Raw genomic sequence first — 14429 nt, forward strand, 5'->3', positions numbered from 1 at the left:
CAGATATGTCCCAAAGTGACCGTATAACTCTTTTAATAACAAGCAAACATAAGTCGCAGATAAAAATCACACAGCGAGACACAAAACTCGCTATGTTTTCAGAGAGGGATAAGAGGGAACTGTGACTAATGTGGTTTGAAACTTTCCTACTCGAGAAAAAGGAAGACATATGCCCCGAGGTGACTTTACAGACTTGATAACCAGAGATGTCCCATAAGGCTCACTTTGGGAGCACCTGTTATTTGTTAGGAAGTCAAGAAACACAAGGAAATGTGCTTATTGGTCATGTTAAATTTATGAGGGAAATATAGAGGATTCTGAAACTGAACAGTTAAACATATCCCGGTAGGTTTCAACTCTCACCAGATACATAGCTTAACAAGACTAAGGTCTTTGCAACCTAATGGCTCACGGAAAGAGGATGGCTGTCGTCTATTTATATCCAGAACAAGGTGAGAATAAAGGAAACGAACTGTGAAAAGATAACAGCGCATTGCTTTGTGGAGTAATGCAGTTTCATGCTGATACAACGGAGCGCTGCTTTAAGGCACGGATCTTGCAAGCTTTCCGTTGTGATGAGGAGCTGTGGCGAGTGTGTTTCCTGTTCAACCCAGTGAACGTGTCCCTGCACAGAATGTCTCCCCGTTTGTCATTGGAAGGCTAGTCAAACTGTGATTTGTCATAAGGAAGAACATTTTGTATCCATTTGAACTGTAAATCTGTAAACACCTGTATCCGAACAGATCACCTTTCTTATGCCATAAGACTCCTTGGGTAAGGTTACAAAACATCGTTGCCACGTATTAGATAATGTAATGTCTTTGTTTCTCCTGTGGGAAGCACAGAGTAGTATTTTCATTTAGGTTAGGTGTTTATATCTGTGTGTCTATATACATATACATGGAGAGATAGTTCTGGATACGTGTATGGATATAACATTTAAGAACGAGATCAATAACCAAGAAATATAAACAGTTTATCTCTAACCTCTTTATTCAAGGTAAGGGTCTGTGTACGTATCATCCCTACAATCAAGGGAAAAGTATATAATTGGAAAAATATAGCTTTATGGCTTTGTTATGATCTTAAGTTCAAATACCACTTGATATACCGTGTTGCCAGACGTAAGGTTAATGCCGTTATATATAACTGATGACTGTTTTCCTCCTTCCTGGTTTTCCTCTAATATCTTGTCATATAATATAACGTCATTATAACAATAACCTGTGCCAGTCTGATACCTGGTGAACACAACAAACAAACATTGCACCACACATTTGTAGAAGAGCGATACATTCATGTGACCCATTGCAACTCCTCCTTATCCACGCTCATTTATGTGGCAAGAAGTAAGTAACTTGCCACTTCATAACTAGACGTAAATTATCCTAAATCTAGTTTACTTTACCGAAAGATTTGCTGATGTAAAATCTAGATGGCTCAAAATTTCATTGATCACCTTGTGAATATCATCTATACTGCCAAGGTCATGCGGGTTTTGAATATCCCAGTACACAGATACGTGAAAATATTCGATGCCCACTGTCAAACACGTATGCTTATCATGGTAGTATTTTGGGGTACAGCAGTTCAGGGCGAGGAACATAACCTGCAGATGACGATGATCAACAATGAATAACCAAAACATATGACGTCATCTAGTTCTGGTGTACTCCCAGCTGGTGTAGTATTCACTGTTGGTGTCAAGACTGGAGAACACTATGAGGAAGACTTTGCTACTGATTTCACTTTGTGATAACATCCTGCAGTTTTCTGCACATAAGTGTTTCACAAAGCCATGCCTTTCACAGTATTGATGTGGGTAATGCGGTTGCCAGGCTACTGGGGTAGAATCAGTCTTGGACTGGACCCTGGCTGAGTAAATATTTATCTAGTCGGCATCTCTGTGGACAGGGCATTTGTACCCGCGCTTGGCAGCCACTTGTGTCTAGTGAAAAGGTTGTCAGGTGGTTGGGGTTATTAACCCCTCTATCTGTGTGGATTTGTCAGGGACACATGATATATCTGTGGACCACTATCAGCATATATCCAGTATCATATCATTCGTGTAGTCTCTATCAATAACACGTATCATTCATTGACTTTATCATTCAGTAACAGCAAAAGCCATATAATTCATTTTTATTAATGATCATTATTATCGGTACAAAAAGATGAAAATTATGGAAATCAGTACAAGTTAAGAGTCCTTGGTCTAGTGCATCGGGCCAAAAGCCCCTGAGTCATATGTTACCGATATAATCAACATTAGAATCAAGAGTATTGTGATTGTACGTGTGACCTACCGCAAACATGAATCCACTCAGAGGATTTATGCATTAGTAATGTCATATTACATAAGTTACATTAGTATATGGTGTAGCTTCCCCTCGGCTGGTACAATAATTATATGTAGTCATAATTTTACTTCACCCACGATAAGTTGCACTATTTCTGGAAGACTCCATTAGTCTCACACTGCTTGTTTATGTTAGGCTGAAGTTCGTCACTGTTCTGTTATCTGAGAACTCAAATCTTTAGAAGTGATAACCATATTTCTCCCACCTCTAACTATCTTATGTTACCCTATCAATGTAGATGGTAACATCTTTCTCTCTCACGTGGAAAGTACAGGGGTGTATTATCATTTTGATTTTTATCGTTTCAAAGTAGGGAGACAGTTATGGATATGTGTATGTATGTACCATTTAAGAATGAGATCCACAAACAAGAAATAAAAGTGATTTATACATGAACTCATTACCACCCTAGATTTTGCCTCGTGTATGTGTGGTTTGGAATCTATACACAACTCAAGGAAACATTTCCCTATATAACTAGGCAGGGAAGCGAATATTAACGATGAGTGAGGACATGGAACTAGAATACGTGGTGCTGACCCTGGACGACCTGGATGACGTGGTTGACTTTCTGGCCAAATATTTCTACCCTCGGGAGGACGTGGTAAGTTCATTCTCCTCATTAAGTCATGTACCAGTCTTTGTACTGTTCATCATTCAGAGTGTACAACCCATGTAGGAAAATTAATGTGAGATGTCTTTTTGGATGACATACATTACCATTATGTGACATTCATTTTTTCATTCATTTCAAGCTAGAAGTTTCAGTTTTCTAAATTGTTTCTTACATTTTTCATATGTAAATATATGTATGTGTGTGTGTGTGTGTGTATATGTGCGTGTGTATGTGTATGTGTGTGTATGTGTATATGTATATATATATATGTATATTATCCCTGGGGATAGGGGTGAAAGAATACTTCCCACGTATTCCTCGCGTGTCGTAGAAGGCGACTCGAGGGGACGTGAGCGGGGGGCCAGAAATCCTCCCCTCCTTGTTTTAACTTTCTAAAATGGGAAACAGAAGAAGGAGTCACGCGGGGAGTGCTCATCCTCCTCGAAGGCTCAGAGTGGGGTGCCTAAATGTGTATGGATGTAACCAAGATGTGAAAAAAGGAGAGATAGGTAGTATGTTTGAGGAAAGGAACCTGGATGTTTTGGCTCTGAGTGAAACGAAGCTCAAGGGTAAAGGGGAGGAGTGGTTTGGGACTGTCTGGGGAGTAAAGTCAGGGGTTAGTGAGAGGACAAGAGCAAGGGAAGGAGTAGCAATACTCCTGAAACAGGAGTTGTGGGAGTATGTGATAGAATGTAAGAAAGTAAATTCTCGATTAATATGGGTAAAACTGAAAGTTGATGGAGAGAGGTGGGTGATTATTGGTGCATATGCACCTGGGCATGAGAAGAAAGATCATGAGAGGCAAGTGTTTTGGGAGCAGCTGAATGAGTGTGTTAGTGGTTTTGATGCACGGGACCGGGTTATAGTGATGGGTGATTTGAATGCAAAGGTGAGTAATGTGGCAGTTGAGGGAATAATTGGTATACATGGGGTGTTCAGTGTTGTAAATAGAAATGGTGAAGAGCTTGTAGATTTATGTGCTGAAAAAGGACTGATGATTGGGAATACCTGGTTTAAAAAGCGAGATATACATAAGTATACTTATGTAAGTAGGAGAGATGGCCAGAGAGCGTTATTGGATTACGTGTTAATTGACAGGCGTGCGAAAGAGAGACTTTTGGATGTTAATGTGCTGAGAGGTGCAACTGGAGGGATGTCTGATCATTATCTTGTGGAGGCAAAGGTGAAGATTTGTATGGGTTTTCAGAAAAGAAGAGTGAATGTTGGGGTGAAGAGGGTGGTGAGAGTAAGTGAGCTTGGGAAGGAGACCTGTGTGAGGAAGTACCAGGAGAGACTAAAAAAAAGGTGAGAACAATGGAAGTAAGGGGAGTGGGGGAGGGATGGGATGTATTTAGGGAATCAGTGATGGATTGCGCAAAAGATGCTTGTGGCATGAGAAAAGTGGGAGGTGGGTTGATTAGAAAGGGTAGTGAGTGGTGGGATGAAGAAGTAAGAGTATTAGTGAAAGAGAAAAGAGAGGCATTTGGACGATTTTTGCAGGGAAAAAATACAATTGAGTGGGAGATGTATAAAAGAGACAGGAGGTCAAGAGAAAGGTGCAAGAGGTGAAAAAAAGGGCAAATGAGAGTTGGGGTGTGAGAGTATCATTAAATTTTAGGGAGAATAAAAAGATGTTCTGGAAGGAGGTAAATAAAGTGCGTAAGACAAGGGAGCAAATAGGAACTTCAGTGAAGGGCGCAAATGGGGAGGTGATAACAAGTAGTGGTGATGTGAGAAGGAGATGGAGTGAGTATTTTGAAGGTTTGTTGAATGTGTTTGATGATAGAGTGGCAGATATAGGGTGTTTTGGTCGAGGTGGTGTGCAAAGTGAGAGGGTTAGGGAAAATGATTTGGGAAACAGAGAAGAGGTAGTGAAAGCTTTGCGGAAGATGAAAGCCGGCAAGGCAGCAGGTCTGGATGGTATTGCAGTGGAATTTATTAAAAAAGGGGGTGACTGTATTGTTGACTGGTTGGTAAGGTTATTTAATGTATGTATGACTCATGGTGAGGTGCCTGAGGATTGGCGGAATGCGTGCATAGTGCCATTGTACAAAGGCAAAGGGGATAAGAGTGAGTGCTCAAATTACAGAGGTATAAGTTTGTTGAGTATTCCTGGTAAATTATATGGGAGGGTATTGATTGAGAGGGTGAAGGCATGTACAGAGCATCAGATTGGGGAAGAGCAGTGTGGTTTCAGAAGTGGTAGAGGATGTGTGGATCAGGTGTTTGCTTTGAAGAATGTATGTGAGAAATACTTAGAAAAGCAAATGGATTTGTATGTAGAATTTATGGATCTGGAGAAGGCATATGATAGAGTTGATAGAGATGCTCTGTGGAAGGTATTAAGAATATATGGTGTGGGAGGAAAGTTGTTAGAAGCAGTGAAAAGTTTTTATCGAGGATGTAAGGCATGTGTACGTGTAGGAAGAGAGGAAAGTGATTGGTTCTCAGTGAATGTAGGTTTGCGGCAGGGGTGTGTGATGTCTCCATGGTTGTTTAATTTGTTTATGGATGGGGTTGTTAGGGAGGTAAATGCAAGAGTTTTGGAAAGAGGGGCAAGTATGAAGTCTGTTGTGGATGAGAAAGCTTGGGAAGTGAGTCAGTTGTTGTTCGCTGATGATACAGCGCTGGTGGCTGATTCATGTGAGAAACTGCAGAAGCTGGTGACTGAGTTTGGTAAAGTGTGTGGAAGAAGAAAGTTAAGAGTAAATGTGAATAAGAGCAAGGTTATTAGGTACAGTAGGGTTGAGGGTCAAGTCAATTGGGAGGTGAGTTTGAATGGAGAAAAGCTGGAGGAAGTGAAGTGTTTTAGATATCTGGGAGTGGATCTGGCAGCGGATGGAACCATGGAAGCGGAAGTGGATCATAGGGTGGGGGAGGGGGCGAAAATTCTGGGGGCCTTGAAGAATGTGTGGAAGTCGAGAGCATTATCTCGGAAAGCAAAAATGGGTATGTTTGAAGGAACAGTGGTTCCAACAATGTTGTATGGTTGCGAGGCGTGGGCTATGGATAGAGTTGTGCGCAGGAGGATGGATGTGCTGGAAATGAGATGTTTGAGGACAATGTGTGGTGTGAGGTGGTTTGATCGAGTGAGTAACGTAAGGGTAAGAGAGATGTGTGGAAATAAAAAGAGCGTGGTTGAGAGAGCAGAAGAGGGTGTTTTGAAGTGGTATGGGCACATGGAGAGAATGAGTGAGGAAAGATTGACCAAGAGGATATATGTGTCGGAGGTGGAGGGAACGAGGAGAAGAGGGAGACCAAATTGGAGGTGGAAAGATGGAGTGAAAAAGATTTTGTGTGATCGGGGCCTGAACATGCAGGAGGGTGAAAGGAGGGCAAGGAATAGAGTGATTTGGAGCGATGTGGTATACCGGGGTTGACGTGCTGTCAGTGGATTGAATCGGGGCATGTGAAGCGTCTGGGGTAAACCATGGAAAGCTGTGTAGGTGTGTATATTTGTGTGTGTGGACGTATGTATATACATGTGTATGGTGGTGGGTTGGGCCATTTCTTTCGTCTGTTTCCTTGCGCTACCTCGCAAACGCGGGAGACAGCGACAAAGTATAATAATAAAAAAAAAAACATTACCAAGGATAACTAAATCTACAAGTGGAAAGCTGCAGTAGATGACCAAGTCAATCTTCGTCTCTAGTTCAGATTCGTGACTGAACTTAATATTTTTTTCTAGTCCTTAGGCACTGGGCTGACGCAAGTGGATCCTATTGCAGGCCTTTGTGGCCAGAAGATCTGTAAATCACTGACCTCAGGTTTTTCCATTGGAGCCAGAGAGAGGTCCACAAGGAGGATGGTGGCTGTGTTAACAGCCGATATCATGACATCTCCATCTGAGTTAACAGAAGCTGTATATGGTTCAGATCCTATGGTAGGTTAACTAAGGATGAATTTATGAAATATAAATGTTTTATATGGTATATATGTGGATATTTTCTCATCTAAGAACACTCAAATATTAGAAAATCGCTATGACGATCATATAAGTATCATAAGAATAAAGAGCAGTGCTAAGATTGACTTACAGGTGTAATCCTCAAATGCTGGATGTCAGGTTTGAAATTACAGAATTCATATAAGTAAAGTTCTCCAATTTCATGCAAATATATATATATATATATATATATATATATATATATATATATATATATATATATATATATATATATATATATATATATATATATCCCTTCAAACATACCCATTTTTGCTTTCCGAGATAATGTTCTCGACTTCCAAACATTCTTCAAGGCTCCCAGAACTTTCACCCCCTCCCCCACCCTATGATTCACTTCCGCTTCCATGGTTCCATCCGCTGCCAAATCCACTCCCAGATATCTAAAACACTTTACCTCCTCCAGTTTTTCTCCATTCAAACTTACCTCCCAATTGACTTGACCCTCAACCCTACTGTACCTAATAACCTTGATCTTATTCACATTTCCTCTCAACTTTCTTCTTTCACACATTTTACGAAACTCAGTCACCAGCTTCTGCAGTTTCTCACATGAATCAGCCACCAGCGCTGTATCATCAGCGAACAACAACTGACTCACTTCCCAAGCTCTCTCATCCACAACAGACTGCATACTTGCCCCTCTTTCCAAAACTCTTGCATTCACCTCCCTAACAACCCCATCCATAAAAAAATTAAACAATCATTGAGACATCACACACCCCTGCCGCAAACCTACATTCACTGAGAATCAACCACTTTCCTCTCTTCCTACACGTACACGTGCCTTACATCCTCGATAAAAGCTTTTCACTGCTTTTAACAACTTGCCTTCCACACCATATATTCTTAATACCTTCCACAGAGCATCTCTATCAACTCTATCATATGCCTTCTCCAGATCCATAAATGCTACATACAAATCCATTTGCTTTTCTAAGTATTTCTCATATACATTCTTCAAAGCAAACACCTGATCCACACATCCTCTACCACTTCTGAAACGACACTGTTCTTCCCGAATCTGATGCTCTGTACATGCCTTCACCTTCTCAATCAATACCCTCAAGTATAGTTTACCAGGAATACTCAACAAACTTATACCTCTGTACTTTGAGCACTCACTCTTATCCCCTTTGCCTTCGTACAGTGGAACTATGCAAGCATTCCGCCAATTCTCAGGCACCTCACCATGAATCATACATACATTAAATAACCTAACCAACCAGTCAACAATACAGTCACACCCTTTTTTAATAAATTCCATGACAATACCATCCTAACTTGCTGCCTTGCTGGCTTTCATCTTCCGCAAAGCTTTTACTACCTCTTCTCTGTTTACCAACTCATTTTCCCTAACCCTCTCACTTTGCACACTACCTCGACCAAAACACCCGATATCTGCCACTCTATCATCAAACAAATTCAACAAACCTTCAAAATACTCACTCAATCTCTTTTTCACATCACCACTACTTGTTATCACCTCCCCACTAGCCCCCTTCACTGAAGTTCCCATTTGCTCCCTTGTCTTATGCACTTTATTTACCTCCTTGTAAAACATGTTTTTATTCTCCCTAAAATTTAATGATACTCTCTCACCCCAACTCTCATTTGCCCTCTTTTTCACCTCTTGCGCCTTTCTCTTGACCTCCTGCCTCTTTCTTTTGTACATCTCCCACTCATTTGCATTTTTTCCCTGCAAAAATCGTCGAAATGCCTCTCTCTTCTCTTTCACTAATAATCTTACTTCTTCATCCCACCACTCACTACCCTTTTTAATCTGCCCACCTCCCACGCTTTTCATGCCACAAGCATCTTTTGCGTAAGCCATCACTGCTTCCCTAAATACATCCCATTCCTCCGTCACTCCCCTTACCTCCTTTGTTCTAACCTTTTTCCTTTCTGTACTCAGTCTCTCCTGGTATTTCCTCACACAAGTCTCCTTCCCAAGCTCTCTCTCACCACTCTCTTCACCACAACATTCTCTCTTCTTTTCTGAAAACCCATACTAATCTTCACCTTCGCCTCCACAGGATGATGATCAGACATCCCTCCAGTTGCACCTCTCAGCACATTAACATCCAAAAGTCTCTCTTTCGCGCGCCCATCAATTAACACGTAATCCAATAACGCTCTCTGGCCATCTCTCGTACTTACATCCGCATACTTATGTATATCTCGCTTTTTAAACCAGGTATTCCCAATCACCAGTCCTTTTTCAGCACATAAATCTACAAGCTCTTCACCATTTCCATTTATAACACTGAACACCCAATGCATACCAGTTATTCCCTCAACTGGCACATTACTCACCTTTGCATTCAAATCACCCATCACTATAACCCTGTCTTGTGCATCAAAACCACTAACACATTCATTCAGCTGCTCCCAAAACACTTGCCTCTCATGATCTTTCTTCTCATGCCCAGGTGCATGTGCACCAATAATCACCCATCTCTCTCCATCAACTTTCGTTTTAACCATGTCAATCTAGAATTTACTTTCTTACACTCTATCACATACTCCCACCACTCCTGTTTCAGGAGTAGTGTTACTCCTTCCCTTGCTCTTGTCCTCTCACTAACCCCTGACTTTATTCCCAAGACATTCCGAAACCACTCTTCCCCTTTACCCTTGAGCTTCATTTCACTCAGAGCCAAAACATCTAGGTTCCTTTCCTCAAACATACTACCTATCTCTCCTTTTTTCTCATCTTGGTTACATCCACACACATTTAGACACCCCAATCTGAACCTTCGAGGAGGATGAGCACTCCCCGCGTGACTCCTTTCTCTGTTTCCTCTTTTGAAAATTAAAATACAAGGAGATGAGGGTTTCTAGCCCCCCGTTCCCGTCCCCTTAAGTCGCCTTCTACGACACGTGGGGAATGCGTGGGAAGTATTCTTTCTCCCGTATTTATATATATATATATATATATATATATATATATATATATATATATATATATATATATATATATATATATATATATGTATGTATGTATATATATATATGAAAACTGAGATGGGATTATTCAAGTCAATACAATGATCATAGTTTTTAACGTGATTAAACAAGGCATTTAATTCTCGTCCCGTTCATATACTATATTCATGTTTCTTAAGTCTAACAGAGAGATTCTTACCAGTCTGCCCAACATAAAATTTATCACGCTTTCCACATGGCACTTTATAGAGGCATCCAAGAGAATTTTCTGCTGATTTCCTGATTAAGGTATTCTTTATAGTATTATTGTTGCTGAGGGCAACATTTACATTAAAGGATTTAAGCAACATGGGAAGTAAAGTAAAATTACTATTAAAAGGGAGGTTCTTGGTGTCAATGGGAGGTTTGGGCTCAACTCTATAAAATGATTTCTTTGCTAACTTAAGGGATTTATCAATGAAAGATCGAGGGGACTTTAACTTAAATCCAATAGAATATATCTTCTCAAACTTATCATCAATAAACTCTGGACTGCAAATACGTAATGCCCTAAGGAATATAGAGTGAAATGATGATAATTTAACTCTGTTATGTTGAGATGAGTACTAATGGATATATGAGCATACATTGGTAGGTTTTCTGTATATACTAAACGTAAATTTGCTTCCTTGCCTATGGAACATGCAATCTAGAAATGGTAACATACCATTATTTTCACTTTCTACAGTAAATTTGATGGAAGGTACTAATTTGTTAAGTAAGAGGAGGAATATTTTCAAATTTTCATTTTTTGGCCAAACACAAAGAACATCATCTACATACCTAAACTAAGTTGCATTAGAAGGTAAGATATCCTTTAGTAATTTTGTTTAAAAAAATCCATGTAAAGATGACTTAGTACAGGTGAAAGAGGGTTACCCATTGCCATACCAAATTTTTGAGCATAATATTATCCATTGAATTGAAATACACTGTTTTTTTTATTCACAATTTTATCAGTTCAATCAAAAACAGACTTTGAAACAGGTAAATGAATATCATCCAAGACATCAAATAAATATTCTAAAAGATCATCAACTGGAACTTTAGTGAAAAGTGAGGAAACATCAAAGCTAAGTAGTTTGAAATCAAAATTAACATTGATATTGTTTAGCTTGTTGACTAAATCTACATTGTTCATGATATTAAAATTTGATACCTTACCCAATAAAGGGCTTGATAAGGAAACTAACCATTTTGACATTTTATATGTGGTGGAGCCTACTGAACTCCCTATAGATCTTGCTGGAAAATTCTGTTTATGTTTTTTGATAAGTCCATACATATATGGCAATGAAGGGGGCAAAGATGACAAAGTTTTGATAAGAGAACCATTACCTTTCAACAACAACTTCATTTCTTTATTGAAAATGGGAATTAACTGCTTCTAAGGGATTTTTACTGAGTTTAGAATATATTTTGTCATCATTTAAAAGATCATTCATTTTAGATGAATAGTTACTTTTGTCTAAAATTACAACAGTGTTAGCCTTATCTACTTTAGTAATATGTATATCCTTGTCCTTTTTTAAGGTGTTAATAGCTCTTATAAATCTTTTAGGGCAAGTAGGTTCCACTGGTTTTGTCAAACTGGCATACACTAAACCCTTACAGATATTAATTACATCATTGGTTAAATTGCTGTATTTCTCTAAATTACAAAAGGACTTTGTGACATCAACACAGCTAAAGATACTGCATATGAAAAATTGATCTACGTATTTTACCTTGAGAATATTCTTTATCTCTACTGCTGTTGTTACAGGCTAAAATATTCCGAGTTCTTGAGATTGGCTGGCAGAAGTTCAACATCTTCCAGGATCCTGGAGTGGAGCGTGTCCTGGAAATTCATCGAGGCTGTGTCCACCCAGACTACTGTCGCCGAGGAATTTTCACGGCATTGGTACAGGTGGGGAGTGATCTAGCTATGGAGTTGGTGTGGTGGGTTAATGACCCAATTGTGGTAGTGGTATGGTAGGCTGGTGACCTGACAATTATGATGATTCTGTAGGTTGGTGACCCAATGGTGATGGTTGTGGTGGTGGTGGTGTGGTAAGTTGATGACTCAGATATGATGGGGAGAGGAGTCTGCTGTGGTGAAAATAGTGTGGGTGGCTCAAGAACCAGCTGGGTTGTGGTGTGGGTGGCTCAAGATCCAGCTAGGATGTAGTGTGGGTGGCTGAAGAACCAGCTGGGTTGTGGTGTGGGTGGCTCAAGATCCAGCTCGTTTGTGGTGTGGGTGGCTCAAGATCCAGCTGGGATGTAGTGTGGGTGGCTGAAAAACCAACTAGGTTGTGGTGTGGGTGGCTCAAGAACCAGCTGGGTTGTGGTGTGGTTGGCTCAAGATCCAGCTAGGATGTAGTGTGGGTGGCTGAAGAACCAGCTGGGTTGTGGTGTGGGTGGCTCAAGATCCAGCTGGTTTGTGGTGTGGGTGGCTCAAGATCCAGCTGGGATGTAGTGTGGGTGGCTGAAAAACCAGCTAGGTTGTGGTGTGGGTGGCTCAAGATCCAGCTGGGTTGTGGTGTGGGTGGCTGAAGGACCAGCTGGATCATGAGCTTGTTGTTGTGACAAGAAAGATAAGGAAGGTGGTACTGATGGCTGGGGAAAGTGTTGCTGGGTAGATGGTATGGGATACGTGTGAGCTTTTCGTAAGATTTCCGTATATCAGTTCATCTTAAATCAAGTTTAGTGATGTTTGTTTATATCATATTAAAAAGCTGCTTTACGATAAGTTATCTTATGGAGTATAATGTCCTCCTAACTAAGGTTAGATTCTTTACCTTATCATATTACATTATTATATCACATTACTTTCAGTCATGTTGGATTACTTCGCTTAGTTATTTTCTGTATAATTTTTGGACAGAATATAATATGCCAGATCTCTTACTTTGACAACTTATGCCAAGCTGTTTTATTTACCAATATAGCTGATAACTTTAATATGATAGTTTTATTATATATAATTCATTAGTTAATTAAACTTATTGATGGCGTCTGATTAGAAGTACACTTATCAACTTTTCAGAAGTGCATTGACGTGGCTCAGAATGATTGCCAAATTGTTCGTATAGAAACTACCAGCTTATTTAGTGAGAAGGCATGTGTACGGCTTGGGTTCGAAACCCGCGCTATCGTCGACTACAGCACCTTGGAGGATGGCCTCCTCGATCTCTCTAAAATGTCTTTTAAGGTAATGAAAATCATGACAAAGCCTCTGTCAGCCAAGCCAGCAGAGGTTCCCTGCATCTGAGCAGACTTCATCCACCCAGAAACCATCAGCAGTGTCCACGTCCAGAGGAGGAAGTGTCTGCCACCCAAGTAAACAAACACGTCCAAGCTCTAGTAATCATCAAGCCAAGAGAAGTGCACCATATTCCTTCCTGACAGAACCTTCTCACTCCTGAGGTTGTGGTCACCTCACCAGCGACTGTCCACCTGTGTTACACTGCTGTGCTATGAGCCCTGCTATACTCTACTGTATAATGAAGTGTTATACTTTGCTGTATTATGAACAGTGTTATACTCTGCTGTACTCTGAGCCCTGGCATACTCTGCTGTATAATGAACAGTGTTATATTCTGGTGTACTATGATTCCTGGTATATTCTGGTGTACTATGATCCCTGCTATATTCTGCTCTATAATGAAGTGTTATACTCTGCTGTATAAAGATCCGTGTTATGCTCTGATGTATTATGAGTTGGTTTATACTCTCCTGTAGTCTGTGCTGTGCTACAATCTGCTGTATAATGAAGAGTGTTTACTCTGCTGTATTATGAACCATACTATACTCTGCTTTATCATGAAATTTGTCATATTCTATCATATGATTATTTGTGTTATGTTCTGCTGTATAATGAACTGTAATACTCTGCTGTATTATGAGTTGTGTTATACTTTGCTGTACTATGAACTATGATATACTCTGCTCATTCATCAACTGTGTTTTACTCTACAATATTATGAACTGTGTCATACTCTGTTGCATTATTAACGGTGATATACTCTGCTGTATTATGAACGTTGGTTTACTCAGTAGTATTATGAAAATGATATAAACAGGTTGAAAATATACCTTACGTGTCCATTTTTCCTAAAGCCCTTCCGTATAGATTTCATTAAATCCGAGAATAGTAAATATAAAGATTATGAGAAAGAATTTCAGTCAGTAAGTCATAAGAGGTCATTCATGTACCAGAGTTTCAGTAAGTCATAAGAGGTCATTCATGTACCAGAGTTTCAGTAAGTCATAAGAGGTTATTCATGTACCAGAGTTTCAGTAAGTCATAAGAGGTCATTCATGTACCAGAGTTTCAGTAAGTCATAAGAGGTCATTCATGCACCAGAGTTTCAGTAAGTCATAAGAGGTCATTCATGTACCAGAGTTTCAGTAAGTCATAAGAGGTCATTCATGCACCAGAGTTTCAGTAAGTCATAAGAGGTCATTCATGTACCAGAGTTTCAGTAAGTCATAAGAGGTCATTCCTGTACCAGAG

The 14429-nt window shown here is 39.9% G+C and overlaps 1 protein-coding gene across 1 annotated transcript; it reads left to right on the top strand.

Annotated features, from left to right (window-relative positions):
* The first annotated feature begins 569 nt into the window (after positions 1 to 569).
* Positions 570 to 14005, top strand: LOC139761314 (uncharacterized). The gene is made up of 5 exons (XM_071685366.1): positions 570 to 774; positions 2842 to 2964; positions 6665 to 6859; positions 11697 to 11840; positions 12960 to 14005. The coding sequence occupies exons 2-5, from the start codon at positions 2863 to 2865 to the stop codon at positions 13182 to 13184; spliced, it is 666 nt and encodes a 221-aa protein (XP_071541467.1). The 5' UTR covers positions 570 to 774; positions 2842 to 2862; the 3' UTR covers positions 13185 to 14005.
* Positions 14006 to 14429: the final 424 nt, after the last annotated feature.

The sequence above is a fragment of the Panulirus ornatus genome, chromosome 40, assembly GCF_036320965.1.
Source record: "Panulirus ornatus isolate Po-2019 chromosome 40, ASM3632096v1, whole genome shotgun sequence".
NCBI lineage: Eukaryota > Metazoa > Arthropoda > Malacostraca > Decapoda > Palinuridae > Panulirus > Panulirus ornatus.